The sequence below is a fragment of the Anoplolepis gracilipes genome, chromosome 3 (assembly GCF_047496725.1).
Source record: "Anoplolepis gracilipes chromosome 3, ASM4749672v1, whole genome shotgun sequence".
In the NCBI taxonomy this organism is placed as follows: domain Eukaryota; kingdom Metazoa; phylum Arthropoda; class Insecta; order Hymenoptera; family Formicidae; genus Anoplolepis; species Anoplolepis gracilipes.
In genome coordinates this window covers 922413-936127 of record NC_132972.1, presented here as the reverse complement: position 1 = coordinate 936127, position 13715 = coordinate 922413, and the positions used below count along the sequence as shown (strand labels likewise).

At 35.9% G+C, this 13715-nt stretch overlaps 1 protein-coding gene across 2 annotated transcripts in view; it reads right to left on the bottom strand.

The window, feature by feature from the left end:
* Pkc53e (Protein C kinase 53E) overlaps window positions 1-12232 on the bottom strand; it is a 61063-nt gene extending 48831 nt beyond the window's left edge. The window contains exon 1 of one of the 2 annotated variants that reach the window (XM_072888553.1): window positions 11343-12232. In XM_072888553.1, coding sequence (XP_072744654.1) covers window positions 11343-11539 — 197 coding nt within the window. In that variant the 5' untranslated portion in view covers window positions 11540-12232. The remainder of the gene's footprint in view (window positions 1-11342) is intronic. The other variant, XM_072888552.1, reaches the window with a different exon arrangement.
* Window positions 12233-13715: the final 1483 nt, after the last annotated feature.

Here is a 13715-nt window from a genome sequence, read left to right as displayed (position 1 = left end):
ACTCGTCAAGATTACACGCTTCTTCCTTGCCATTAAAATCAAATAATACAACGATAACAATAATATTTTCGCAATTTGAATAAGTGAAGGAACCAGCTGTATATACACAGTTAAGAGGAATTAATTTAGGATTAATATGTATGGAAAGTACCTACATATAAATTGGTGAAGTTGACGTTTAAAGCATGTGTGGCGGTAAAATTTTAGTACTGTGTTACCGCGTACAATGAAAATTTATGAATAATTTTGCTCAATATATAAACTTTACGAGATCAGCATATTACGTTCAGTCTTCTCACATTCCTTTACAGAGCACGTCGCGATTTTGCACGATAAACGGCATTATTGGGTAAAATACCATTATATAATATATATATATATATATATATATATATATATATATATACACTCTCTACACATATACACATAAATAAAATATACAAACTATAAAGTATTCGAGAAGATATTCATTCTATGAATGCGAAATCCAAGATACGATTGGAAATCATACGATATTCACAACTGTATGTATACATTTGGAAATTGGATTCGAAATGTGTACAAAGTACGATTGTCCGTACCTCAAATATGTATTTGAAGCATCATACGGCAAACATACCGTGAGCAAAAAAAAAATATGTTTGGGATAATTGCTTACGTAACGCGGATGATAAAACCGCGGCTACAGTCGCGGAGTCTTCGTCGTCACGTCGTCGCTTACGTCGTTTCCCGACGATCTCGTTACGAGCGTCGTTGTGTGCGAGTCTCAAGAACCTAGCGTAAAAAGTCCCTAATACCCGGAGATCAGCGTCACAGCTACGTAATTGCGTAACGCCGCGTAATCTTGTTACGGATGAATTGGACGAAGCACCGCAAACCTCTATGGCCGTGAACTTTCATCGGAAAGAAGGAAAGAAAGAAGGGATAACTCGATAGTCGTCGTCCACTGTATCTCTTCATTATTATGCGTTATTAAGTATATCCCTTTTATTGAGTCACGTCTAAATTTATTACGCATTCGTATAATAATCGTCGTGACTTGTTTAGCTTTTACATTATACTAATATATTATTTCAAATATATCAATGTGTCAAGAAATTTCAAGTAGATTTATGAGCATTTCTTTTCGAAATAAAATGATCAAATCGCTATGATCTTTCCTAGACAATTTAGAAACTATCGTAAAATGAGAGTTATTGTATATATTGCTCTCCGTATTTACTTATATACATTAGATAAGTTTCCGCAGTGTTATATGCATTTTGTCAACTCCAAAAAGGAGTAAGTACATAACATGAGTTACAAGGATAGATATATACATGCAAGAACATTTTACGACATGTACTACAGATACACACGTTACATCGTTATACTACAACATAATGCGCCATGAAACATGCTCCCAAGTGAACTTGAGAGACATGCAACGAGTGAAAATGTAACAGTAAACCGTTTTTCATAATGAATATATAAAAGTGCAACGTTTTTTTCGACAATAAATCGCGGGAATTAAAATTGTAGCTTAAAATAGAGAGACAAACAGATGTAAGTGTAATTAAAAAAACACACTCTGATGTATTTCATTCTGAAAAAATAAAATGATAAAAAGACAAAGAAAAATATTTTTAAATATATAAATAAATATATTAAATCAAAAATATATATTAAAAAAATATATATATATATATATATATATATATATATATATGTGTGTGTGTGTGTGTGTGTGTGTGTGTATACATATATGTATGTTACTATTATAAAGTTCTCTCTCTCTCTCTCTCTCTCTCTCTCTCTCTCTCTCTCTCTCTCTCTCTTTCTGAATAAATGTAATTATTAAATTTTATCGATGAGTTAACTCGCCTTCTTCTCTGAACACTAAAATAGATTTATAAAGATAAAGTATAAGTATGCTAATTTCATATCCTACACGGATAGTAATCAAATACCTCAACACGTAACTCGACAATTGAATACAAACTGGTTACGCTACTTTACTGCTTGTACATTAATATTTTGCAGAAAAACATCTCTGAGAATATATATTTTTAAAACGTCAGTTGTTGAATGTTGATTAATCACGTTATCATCTGTATATACATTTTACAAGAAAGAAAACATTTCGAAGAAAAATATTTTCTCAAGATTTCCGTATAATTCCGAATGAAGGTTTTGTCTCTCAAATATCGGAAATAAAAATCATTCTTGTGTTAAAAAACATGAAGAAAACGTACGTGTTATCTATCAGTAAATAAAGAAAATTGTTACAAATAATTACACGAGATACACGAAAAATTAACGAGTCATTTAATTACGCAACGATTACAGTCAACAAAACGATCACAAAAACGAATGATCGTATCGCGTGAAATAATTTTGCTGCTTATATTAATCAAATATTAATGAGACAATATCCGCGTTGGTTTACCGAGTGTATAACGACGTCGCGGTTGTTAGCGATTTATCACGATCGAAGCGGATCGTGACGTGAGTGCTGAAGTGTCCGCGTATGTTTGGCGCTGAAACAACAACGTGCTCTGACCGGGATAATTCACTCATATGCAATCGTCAATCACCCGTCGCTAATCCTGGGTTCCGATCGAATACGATCTACACAGCTAATGAAACTCGCTTAATTTCAGACAATTTAATTCTCGACACAATATAAGTCCTAAGAGGGCGACTTGATTTTATTTTGCGTCGACAAAGGACGCGCGACCCGGTTCTTTCACGTCCCATTTCATGTTCGATACGTCGAAGGAAAAATGCGCCGATAAATCAACAGTATCCGCGTAAAACGTTTCTCCTTTTCTCAAAGGTATTCCCTCGTTCTTTATTCGTTTTTTTTTTTTTTTTTCCTTTATCGCTAACGGTATTATTACGAAATTACAATCGATAGCAAAACCGATAATCATAAAAAAATCTACATCACTTTATAGACCTCTAATTAATGCCACAAAAATTATAATTATATATAAATAAAAAAATACATGTATGTGTGTGTGTTTTAAGGAATTTTCAGCTTTCTCTAGACTTAAAATTAAAAGCTTCTGAACAGTCGCCGGATTCTGAATAAATCTCGGATGTTTCTCAATTTTAATGAGAATAATGCGAAGACTCTGAAACCGCTGTTATAAAGTTGTCGATGGAAATGACTTTCGTCAGTTTCAACATCAAGACAGCATCTTCAACAAGAGAAGTCGACCGCCTCTCACCGTAAGAAAACTCATTACATAGAAGTTTGCAATGTAATATTCAAACCGCTCTGCAGATTTTGAAAAAGAAATTCGAATAAAAAAAAAATAGTGGATATATAATAATTTAAATAAGTTTAATTCGATATTCAATTCAAAAGTTTTTTTAATATACTTGCAAAAAATATTGTACATTCAAAATTAATTTAACTCAACCATAAGTCGAAACTTTCGAAAATTCTATTTTGAATTATGCTGCACGCCAAAAAGCACCGGCCTATTTTCCAGCTACCATTTTCTATCGCAGAAAAGAGGACACGAGGGTGGGTCAACAACTATGCTCACTGCGAACTCGTACCATATAGAGCTCTATGTGTAGATGTGTATGTGTACCTGTGTGTATACCCACGTGTATATACGTAAAACATGAGACAGTCTGTCAGCGGCAAGTGGACGAAAGGGTCAGATGTTTTGTGCGACGATTTATAGGCCTATGTACAGACCCGTTTGGTATATACGAGTCTATGTATGTGTGTGTGTGTGTGTGTGTGTGTGTGTGTGCACAAAGGGGGTGTATAGTCATACTTATACAATATATTCGATATATGTATTTTCGTAAAGTGCTCGCCGAAGTCCGGGATTCGCAGAATTGCATTTAAACTATCGCGAGCAGCATAAGAGAGAATAAATGCGGTGATAACAGGCGGCTAGAACTGAAAATCGCGCGGAAAAAGAGATCTCTTCTCAAAAAGAAAACTACTCTAAAAGCGAAAAATACGAGAGGATCTAATTTTCTACTAATCCAAGAGAGAAAAAGAAGAAATTTTGCGCCGATATAGATCTAAGCTATATTAAGAATGATATTTTTTATTAATTTTTTTTTTAATTAAATATCAGAAAAAAGCAAAAAATTTTAGGATTCTAGTGATTATTATCATTCAATTTTTTAGTATAAAATTCATGTAATATAAAAACGGTGGCTAGGATTTCAGTAAAGAACAGAAAAGACAGAAACAGAAAAAGAAAAAGAGCAAACTTGTTATCTTTGCTAACGATAAGTACCTTAGGATCAAATAGAGTAACTAATTGTCAGATCGCTATATAAATAGATCAATGCATAATAAATTTTCGATAAATTAATACAGTTGTAATATTTTGATAATGTTATTACATGTTCCAATAACTAAAAAAAAAAAAAATATTTTCCACTTTATGAGAGATTTTAGATTTAATGAAATGTTTTTTTATATATTTAAATATAATAAATCAAATAAAAGAGAAGGGAGAGAGAAGTAATATAAATAATAACTTGGAAATATTTTTGAGAATTGTGATGTAATATTAAACAAAAATATAAAAACATTTAATTATCAAAAGTCACTGTACCTCATTTAATCGGTTTTATTTACATCAGTTAATTTTGCATCATTTCCTTAGTGTATCATTTACAATAGATGGATAAACAACAAACAACTCACAATAAAATTAATTGCGCGCGAGATAATATTGCCGTAACAATGTCAATATATGTGGTTTTTGCTCCACGCTGATAGGCAAGATATATGAAAGGGCGGATCAAACGATATACGTATGGACTTCCTCCTCGATAAAGAGACCAACGAAAACCGCACGATTCGATAACGATTTACGAGCTAAAAAGCGATCGTTGTGGCGCGCTCGGACACACGTGAACCATATCATACAAAACCGGAAAATCCGTGAAAATAAATCTTATTCGCTATAATCGTGTATACGAAAGCTCTGATGTACATACATGCGTATTATTAGATCGATACGCGCAAATGAAAACGACCAATATGCAGCTCTATATCCCGAAAGAAAAAAGTCAAAAGTTGCATCCTTCTCTCGGATTATAATTATAGGTGCTTCAAGAAACTGCTCGATATAGCTCTCACAATTAAAAGATACAATTCTTACGTTTAATAATACTAATTATATAGTACGATATATTATAATATCAGAGCTTTATTGTTATAATGTATTTCGAGTTTAATAAAGTTAAAAAATAATGCTTTTTTTAAAATCATCATTTTGTTATATCGATCACATTTTTCAGTTAAAATTTACTATATAATTCTTAATATTTTGACTCTAGGAACATGATAAAAGTAGAATAAAAATAGCTCATTCTTATCAGCAGCACAGTTATATGCACATAGGTATGTGCGGTGCATAACAGTTTCTTCTTTGAATGATAAAACGCAGGAAACGTCTTTTGTTTCTCTGACAAAATGATTGATTTTTTTCTTGCGTCGATATTTGACGAGAATTGAGATAACAAGATTCGTGAGCCCTAATAAGAAATACGAAATTAGCCAAAGATGCCAGATCCGAACAGATGTTTATCGACTTAAATCTGCTCCGACCGGTTCTACTAATCTGCCATTCCCTTTTTTACGTAATGCATAGTCGACTTCTTCTTGCCAATATCTGTAGCTTCGTTAGTGAAACGTTGCGCAACGCCGACAAAAAAATTAATTCTCGCCACGTAGCTCTGTCCTGTACGCGATATCACGAACTCCGTTATTACTTTCATTACACAATGCACCTAATTAGAATTACTCATCTCGTGTGTCAGTGAAAGATGTGTAGAAAATGTAAAGGTAAAATCCACAAATAAAGTCATCGGCAAAATATTGCTTTCGCAATAATGATTCACAAACTTTACGTTACTCTGGAAATTTTTGCCAATTTCGAAAAGATCAATTTCGATAATTATAACTTTGTTCGCTTTAATTTTCATTAGATATAATCGCAATGTAGGATGAAATATTAAATAAGTAATAAAACAATCGCTTAATTTTGTACAATTATTTTATCCTACAGAATTCCTCTTACACATAAAATAGTATAAATTTACCTTTATAACTTTACTTTAATCTTTATTAATAATATAATAAAGAAAAGAAATTCTTTTATCGCTTCCGTTAGAAAATTTAACATTAAAATTACAGTTAATTGCACATTTTCTGCTATCAATAACAATCATTAAAAAAGTTTCGATAATTGAGAATATAAAATATTATCCGCGATAACTATAACAATTTTTTAAAGTTTCTGCGGAAATTGAAATAAAATATTAAAAAGAGAAGGAAAAGAAAGGCGGTTGAAAACATATATATATTATGTCCCAAAAGGATAAATATCCTTTTCACAAGAGAAGGATACAAATTACAGTTGAGGATTCTGGCCATTCCTATATTTAGTCTTCAATATTAACATAGAGTAGATATTTATACACGCCATTTTTTTAAAATAATCTTACATGAAAAAGAAAATTGACGAAATCCTTTGTATTAATTAAACTGACATATTTTTCTCCGATAAAGAAATACTTTACAATATAACATCTGCTTCTCATTTATTTAAAATTATCCTTGAAAAGACAGGAGTGTGCAAAAATATTGCTTTTACTTTTTTTACTTTGAAATTATATTTTAATCTCCACATCAATAACGTACTCCTAGCCCGAGCATGGACCCGGATATGTACCAGCGAAAGTGCAGACTGGTCGAAGAGACCGACGCAGGGGTGCAAGCATACGATGGGAGCGACCCGGGATACGTTGGATCGCCGCAAAATGCATTTTGCCATCGCGATGCACGCGCCTCGCGATCGTGTCATGCGACAAATGCGAGTCATTCATCAGGTTCGTTGGTCACGCAACGTCGACAATCGTCGGTACATCTCATGTCAGACGCATGACATATCGCGAGTTTTTGTCTTTATGTACGAATTGAGACGTCTGGTTGATAGTAGCATCTACTTCGGATATAAAGCGAGTTTCGCGAATTCGATGAATGCGTAAATCAATGATTAAAATTAATCACAGATGAAAGGAATCAATATCTTTCGATAATCTTGTGTTTATTAGTGTGATTTAAACGAAGATGATAAAGTTAAAAAATATTTCGAGTATCCCAAATTCGGTAAGAATTTTAAAACTTTTTTTTTTTGTTAGAGATAAAAGTCAATACACACATATATACTATAATTTGGAAATTGATTAACAAGTTAGTTGGTCCATAAGTTTATATGAGCACAAATAAATCTAGATACATGTATATTGATTTTAACAATAAAAAATGTCCATAATCTAGCAAAAACAGTCGGTCATTAATTTTTCTATTCACAAAATCCGATGAATAGTTTTAGTCGCTGTCGTTACTGTCATTAATATTGATATGATACAAAATGTCCAAATCGGTCTTTCCTATCTATTTTGACGTCGCAGGCGTCAACGCGTGATATATCGTATCTATATCTTGAAACAAATACAACCAATGCTATGGATGTTTAAAATAGAAAAGGTTTAAAAGAGTATATCAACTGTGCTTTCATCGTTTTTAATCGTTTTTAATTCTTCAAAAAAATTCGGATTTAAAAGAGAAAGTTGTGAGATCAATTGTGATCATATGTCAACAAATTTCAAATTGCTATTCACACAAACATTAAATGATTCACATATAAAGTATTTGTGCTATTCTCTACCTCTCTCTTCCTTCTCTCTCGCATATGTAAATAAATAAAATATTACACACGAAAAACCCTAGAGACATTTTTCATGCTGAATAAAACTCCATTACATTAAAATTATGAAAAATGTAAAAGATTTACGAGATAGGATATATAAAAATTAAGAATTCAAATAATAACAAAATAATGAATGTTACAAAATTGTGAGTGATAACTCGGATATACGCGAGACAAATCGCTTTAGTATTATATTCTCTGCTTACTAATTAAAACATACTAATTAGTATCTCTTTGTAAAATTACTACTATAACTCTAGTTGAAAATTACTTTAATAGAGCTGGGAAATTTACGATTACGACTAATAATAAATGCGAAATAATTTATTTCCGAAAGCGAGAGATGTAAATTCACACCACTCGTGCACCGAACGACTCGATTGTACCTTGTCACCGAGACGAACTCCAAATTTTCTCATTCTCTTTAATATGATATCGAAAGAGGATAAGACAAAGGTCCCTCTGCTGAAACGCGCGCGCTCCATGGCAGGTCGATACGCACGCATGCACGCATGCACGCACGCACGCACGCACGCACGCACAAATTCTGTAAAGACGTACGCGCCCGCACTTCTCAACGGCATCGCCGCTTCTTCTATACATATATCCCGGTAGAGTGGTTTCTAATTCGGACAGATGTAGAGGAAGAACGGCACGAGTGCGTCAAGGCCGGAGCGTTTAACTATTGGTCATTCCGTGTCGGCGGCCGGCCTGGAGAACGTTATTGACTGGATTTATGTATCTGTGTCCGCTACGACTACGAGAGAAGAAGAAGACCGGGATCTCATCGTGCCGCGAAAAGGAAATGTTACAACATATTGGCTCCATTAGTCTTGTAAACATTTACGAAAAGATCAATGAAGTTTCGGGTAAACAGAGCGATTTTCGCAAACCGATTCCTCACACGACGAATCATGATGCAAAAATCAATATCTATATATAAAAAATTATTTCATCTATAAAGAATTCGCGAAAAAACTTATTTTTTCTATTTTTATTAATTAATATAGACGATATATGTGTATATATATTTTGTTGAGGGTTACAAAAAAAAAAAAAAAAAAAAAAAAAGAAAAAAAAAACAGTCTGCGTTAATTTCATTAAATTGCAAAATGTGGGCGAGGTTGCCGGAAAAAGGCCGCGTTGCCCTAAGGGAGTTGAGTGTCTCTACTTATAATTAACCCCAAACTTCATTATTAATATGCTACCAAAGGTCCAATAGTTAGAAGTGGCATGCACCAAAGCAGATTAACGGTCTAATGAAGAAAAAAAAGAGAAAGAAAGAGATAGCGGCGAAGGTTCTCGTTTTTCTTCCATTATGAACACCTTGCGATTTTATGATATTGAACATTTTCACACGCGATCTTGACAACAGAGGGAATATTGTACACAACGCGCACAGCGTAAAAATATCAGAAAAAGAATGATATTTCTCTCACATCGATGTTAATTGAATGGGAATACTCACAATTAGTTAATTATGAAGTGAGGTTGATATATCATTCCATATATCACCCAACAGAGATTATTAATCTTTCATTGTGTATAATACAAAAACTCATGGTCTAAAAATGTACGATTAACAAAACTAAAGAAGAATAAACAAGGCGAGATTAAAACGCTATTGATAATGTCAACACGATCGTTCTCGAACGTGACATTTACAAATCAAAAATTAAAACAAAGCAATGACATTTCGAGTAAAGTTATCTCAATGTACAAGAAAAATTAATTAAATTTATTTGTATATATATATATATATATATACACACACATACAAAAAAAGGTTGATCTATTTTCATTTAATTCCTCCCTAAAATAAAAACTTTTTTTTATTGTAAAACAAAATGTTTTAAATAAAAGTTATTTGGTTCGAAGGGGAACATAAGATGATGCCATTGATTTGACCTTGAGTGTGCAAAAGTCATATAGAGATCAATCTTGTTTTTTTTAAATAAAATTATTCTAATTTTTTTGTAAATCGATTCTTTGCAATATTTTGCGTAAAAAGTTATGAGTATATAATGGCCAAAAATTAAATAGTTTGCAAAATATTTCATACTTTAATGTCAATTCAAATTTATTATATATTGTATATATAATTTTTTCTCTAATTTAACATGATTTTACATAAATAATGAAATATCTCGTAAACTATTCATTTTTCGATTATCTTGCTTCAATACTTTTATGCACAGAATAATAAGGGGCATCAACTGGTGTAAAGAAAACATAGTTGAAAAATATATATATATATATATATCTTAAAAAATATATATATATATATATATATATTGTATAAGACTACTCGTTGCAAATTCATATTTTTTTTTTACAACAATTGAAACCTCTCATTATTTTGTGTATAAAAGTATTAAGGCAAGATAATAAAAAAATGAATATTTGATAAAACAATATTATAGTTTGTATAAAATTATAGTCAAATTAAAGTATGAAATATCTTGTAAATTATTCAATTTTTTACCTTCTTATAACTTTTTGCCCAGAATATTGCGAGAAATCGATTTATATAAAAAAATTAGAATAGTTTCGTTTAAAAAAAAACACACAAGATTAATAATTTTTAAATATGATCTTTGGATTTATGCTCAAAATTAAATCAATGTGCATCATCTTATGTTTCCCTTCGAAACAACTTTTGTCTGAAGCATTTTTTTTTACAATTAAAAAGTAAAAATTTTTGGAAGAAGTAAATTAAATTCGAAATTTCGAAATTTGAAAAAATAATTTTAATTTCCTTGTTTTATATAAAAATATTTCTAAGTACTATTAAATTTTTACAATTTCGAACGGATGTAAGTGGAAAAAAATTTAATCGGTAAGTTTAAATGTCATTAAAAACAATATCGTGCCGAAACTATAATTATTTAATATCACAAAGTCAACAGGACAGGAAGAGAGTTTATAAACATTTCTTGTTAGTCGAACAGGCCTATCCAAGCCTCCCCCCGTGATGAGCTTCCCCCGAGGCGTTCACCTGCTCTTCTCCCGGGGATGCAAACTCGATCGTTACTGGAACGCATCCGACGCATAGATACGTTTACGTATAAAGAGCAAAAGCATCCAACCTCTGTGTTTGCAAGAGAACTAACGCGCTCGAATAATAATAAGAGGCTAATGATAGTAACGATTTGTCATAGAATCAAAGCCGAAAATACATAAAGTAGCGTGCAAACATAGTTACGCGATGAATCCGGGAAAGTTATAAATTCAACAAATACTTGAATCGTCTTATTGTTTTGAAGTAAAATCTTTGGAACAGAAAAATTTTGTTTATCTCAATGAGTAGAGATTTTTCTTTTCTCGAACTAATACGTTATCCTTTAAGAACGTTGTCTCGTCTTCTTCTAAAGGTTAATCGATTCTAGTTAATGATTCATCGCATAGTACGATGTAACATATATATATATATATATATATATATATATATATATATATATATATAACAGAGGAAAAATTCAATGAGCCAATCAACCTGATGCACAATATTAAGCAACAGGAAGCAACTGACGCGTCGCGCAGGACAACCAAAGTTTACGAAGAGTCGACAATAGTACGATATATACTACTCACCATATGAAGTCCTTGCAGTGGCTGCAGAAGGTGGGCTGCTTGAAGAACCTTGGCATGAAGCTGTGATCCTTGACCATATAGACATTCTTCTTCTTGAGAGCGCCCTTCCGGCCCCGCAACTTGTTGTTAAAACCGGTGTTGGTGTCGCCGGTCCCGAGGGAGTCCTCGCACGTGTTGTTCTCCGGATCGTCCGCCATGGTGCCGCCGCTGCTGATGCTGATGCTGCCGCTACCGATGAACCGATCGACGATCAATCGACGTCGATGGTATCCCGAGCTACACGCGAGCGGCTCGTCGCCGGGGACACCGGCCTTTCCGGGACGGAACCTCGATCAGATTTCGCGGTTCCGCGTCTTCCTATCTCTCGGCACTCGGTTGACGCGCGCGCGATTCCGCTTCGCGAATCGACGCGAAATGTTGTCGACGACGATCGAACTCGCACGGAGAGAAGACCGCGCGCGGGAGCTGTCACACGGCGCACCGACCGACGACGGTATGTCTCGCGTCTCGCGCGCGCGATGCCCGACGGACGACGGAGCGGACGGAGAGGGGAGCGAGAGAAGGAGAGTAAGGTGGGATGGAGGGGACAGAGAGAGAGAGAGAGAGAGAGAGAGAGAGAGAGAGATATGACGAAACGATCTAACGCTCTCTGTCGACGTCAGCGCGCGTGGTTCGCCCGAGCTGTCCAGCGTGCCCCACGACGTCCAACGCGAGCCTAGGTGCTAGGTAGCTGCTAGTGTACTCTACTGCTTCGTCGCGGTTCTCCTCCCGCGCCTCGTCTCATACGGCGACGTCATCTATCTCTCTCGCATTTCCACCAGACACTGCGCTTTCGCTCCGTTCTATCCCGTCTCGCTCCAACTTTGCGCGGGAATCTCTTTCTCTCACGTTATACAGCGCACGTTACCTCTCTCTCTCTCTCTCTCTCTCTCTCTCTCTCTCTCTCTCTCTCTCTCTCTCTCGCTTTCGCTCCTCAATGTGCGCTTGCTCGGCATCGGCTCTACTTAACTTGGTCTCGTGTCTCTATCTCTCTCTCTCTCTCTCTCTCTCTCTCTCTCTCTCTATTTCATGTACATTCTCATTTTCTCTCCCTCTCACTTCTATTCTACATTTGTACAGCGATTACTACACTTATATACCACGCGTCACGCTGTCTCTCTTCCGCTCGCTCTCTCTGTCGGCCAAACTTCAGTCGCTCCTTCGACGCCCACGTCTCTCCTTTCACGCTAGTTTTCTCTCTCTCTCTCTCTCTCTCTCTCTCTCTCTCTCTCCACACTTTCTCTCGCTCCTCAATGATTTTCTCTCTCCCTCTTTCTTCCCCTACTTGCTCGCTCCCGCCGTCTCTATCACCTCACGTTTTCCTCGTCGCCAGTCGTGACGGTCCGTCCGTCGTTCCTGTGTTGGATTAGCTGTCGCGCAATGTATCGCTCTATCCCGCGATCTACTCTCTCTTTCTCATATCGCAAACTATCCTCGTCCGTTTGGCGGCGCGACGCCGTGAATGCTGCGCCTCTGTTCTTTCTCCTCTCTCACCCTTCCCCCGCTTTGGTAACGTCGCAGTCGCGCGCACGGACTACCTGATAATTTTAGACTCTCGGCGCAGCGGCTCGGCACTGCTCAGCCTGCGCCGCGCACTCGAATATCGACATTCGACCAACGGTGGCGGCCACGAGACCCGCGAGTCGCACGCGGCGGCGGTGAGATTGGCTAGGAGGGTGGCGGAGGAAATGGATGGGAAAGGAAAAAGCGCGTACGCGATATTTCCCCTTTCTTGCTCACTTACTTCCTTCCTTCCTTCCTGTAGGTGTCCAGATCGTACTCTTCCCTTATTCTCTTCCCTGGCGCGAGGAGCTTGCCCCTGGCAAGCGGGAGGGGAGAGATGATGGCGGCCACCCCTCCCGCGCTTAGACTTTCGCGCGTGTCTCTTTCCCTTTCTCCTTTCTTCTCTCTTATCTATGCTATGTAGCACGGATGCTCGATCGCTGGACCGAAAACCGGGACGTAGGACGAGATGGAGATCAAGCCCTGCGGGTGGACGATTCTATTCGCGATTCAACATGCATACATGCGGCAATTTTACTCCGTTTTGGAATCGCATCACGTCGCTCGGCCATTTTCGACTCGCCCGCGGAAATGCACGACGCGTTCGTTCGTTGATCAGCTGTCCGTTGCGAACGGTAATCGCGGTCCAGTGTCAGACGTCAGGCGTCATTCAGTGTCAAATGCTGTCAGACGATCTCATATTCTTGACACGTCATGACCTACTGCGTCGCTATTTCCAAAGGGCTATGAAAACTGCACGCAATGTATATGTGTATCTACTTTCCTTGAGACACATATATGTTAAATATATATGTCTTACAAATATATTTA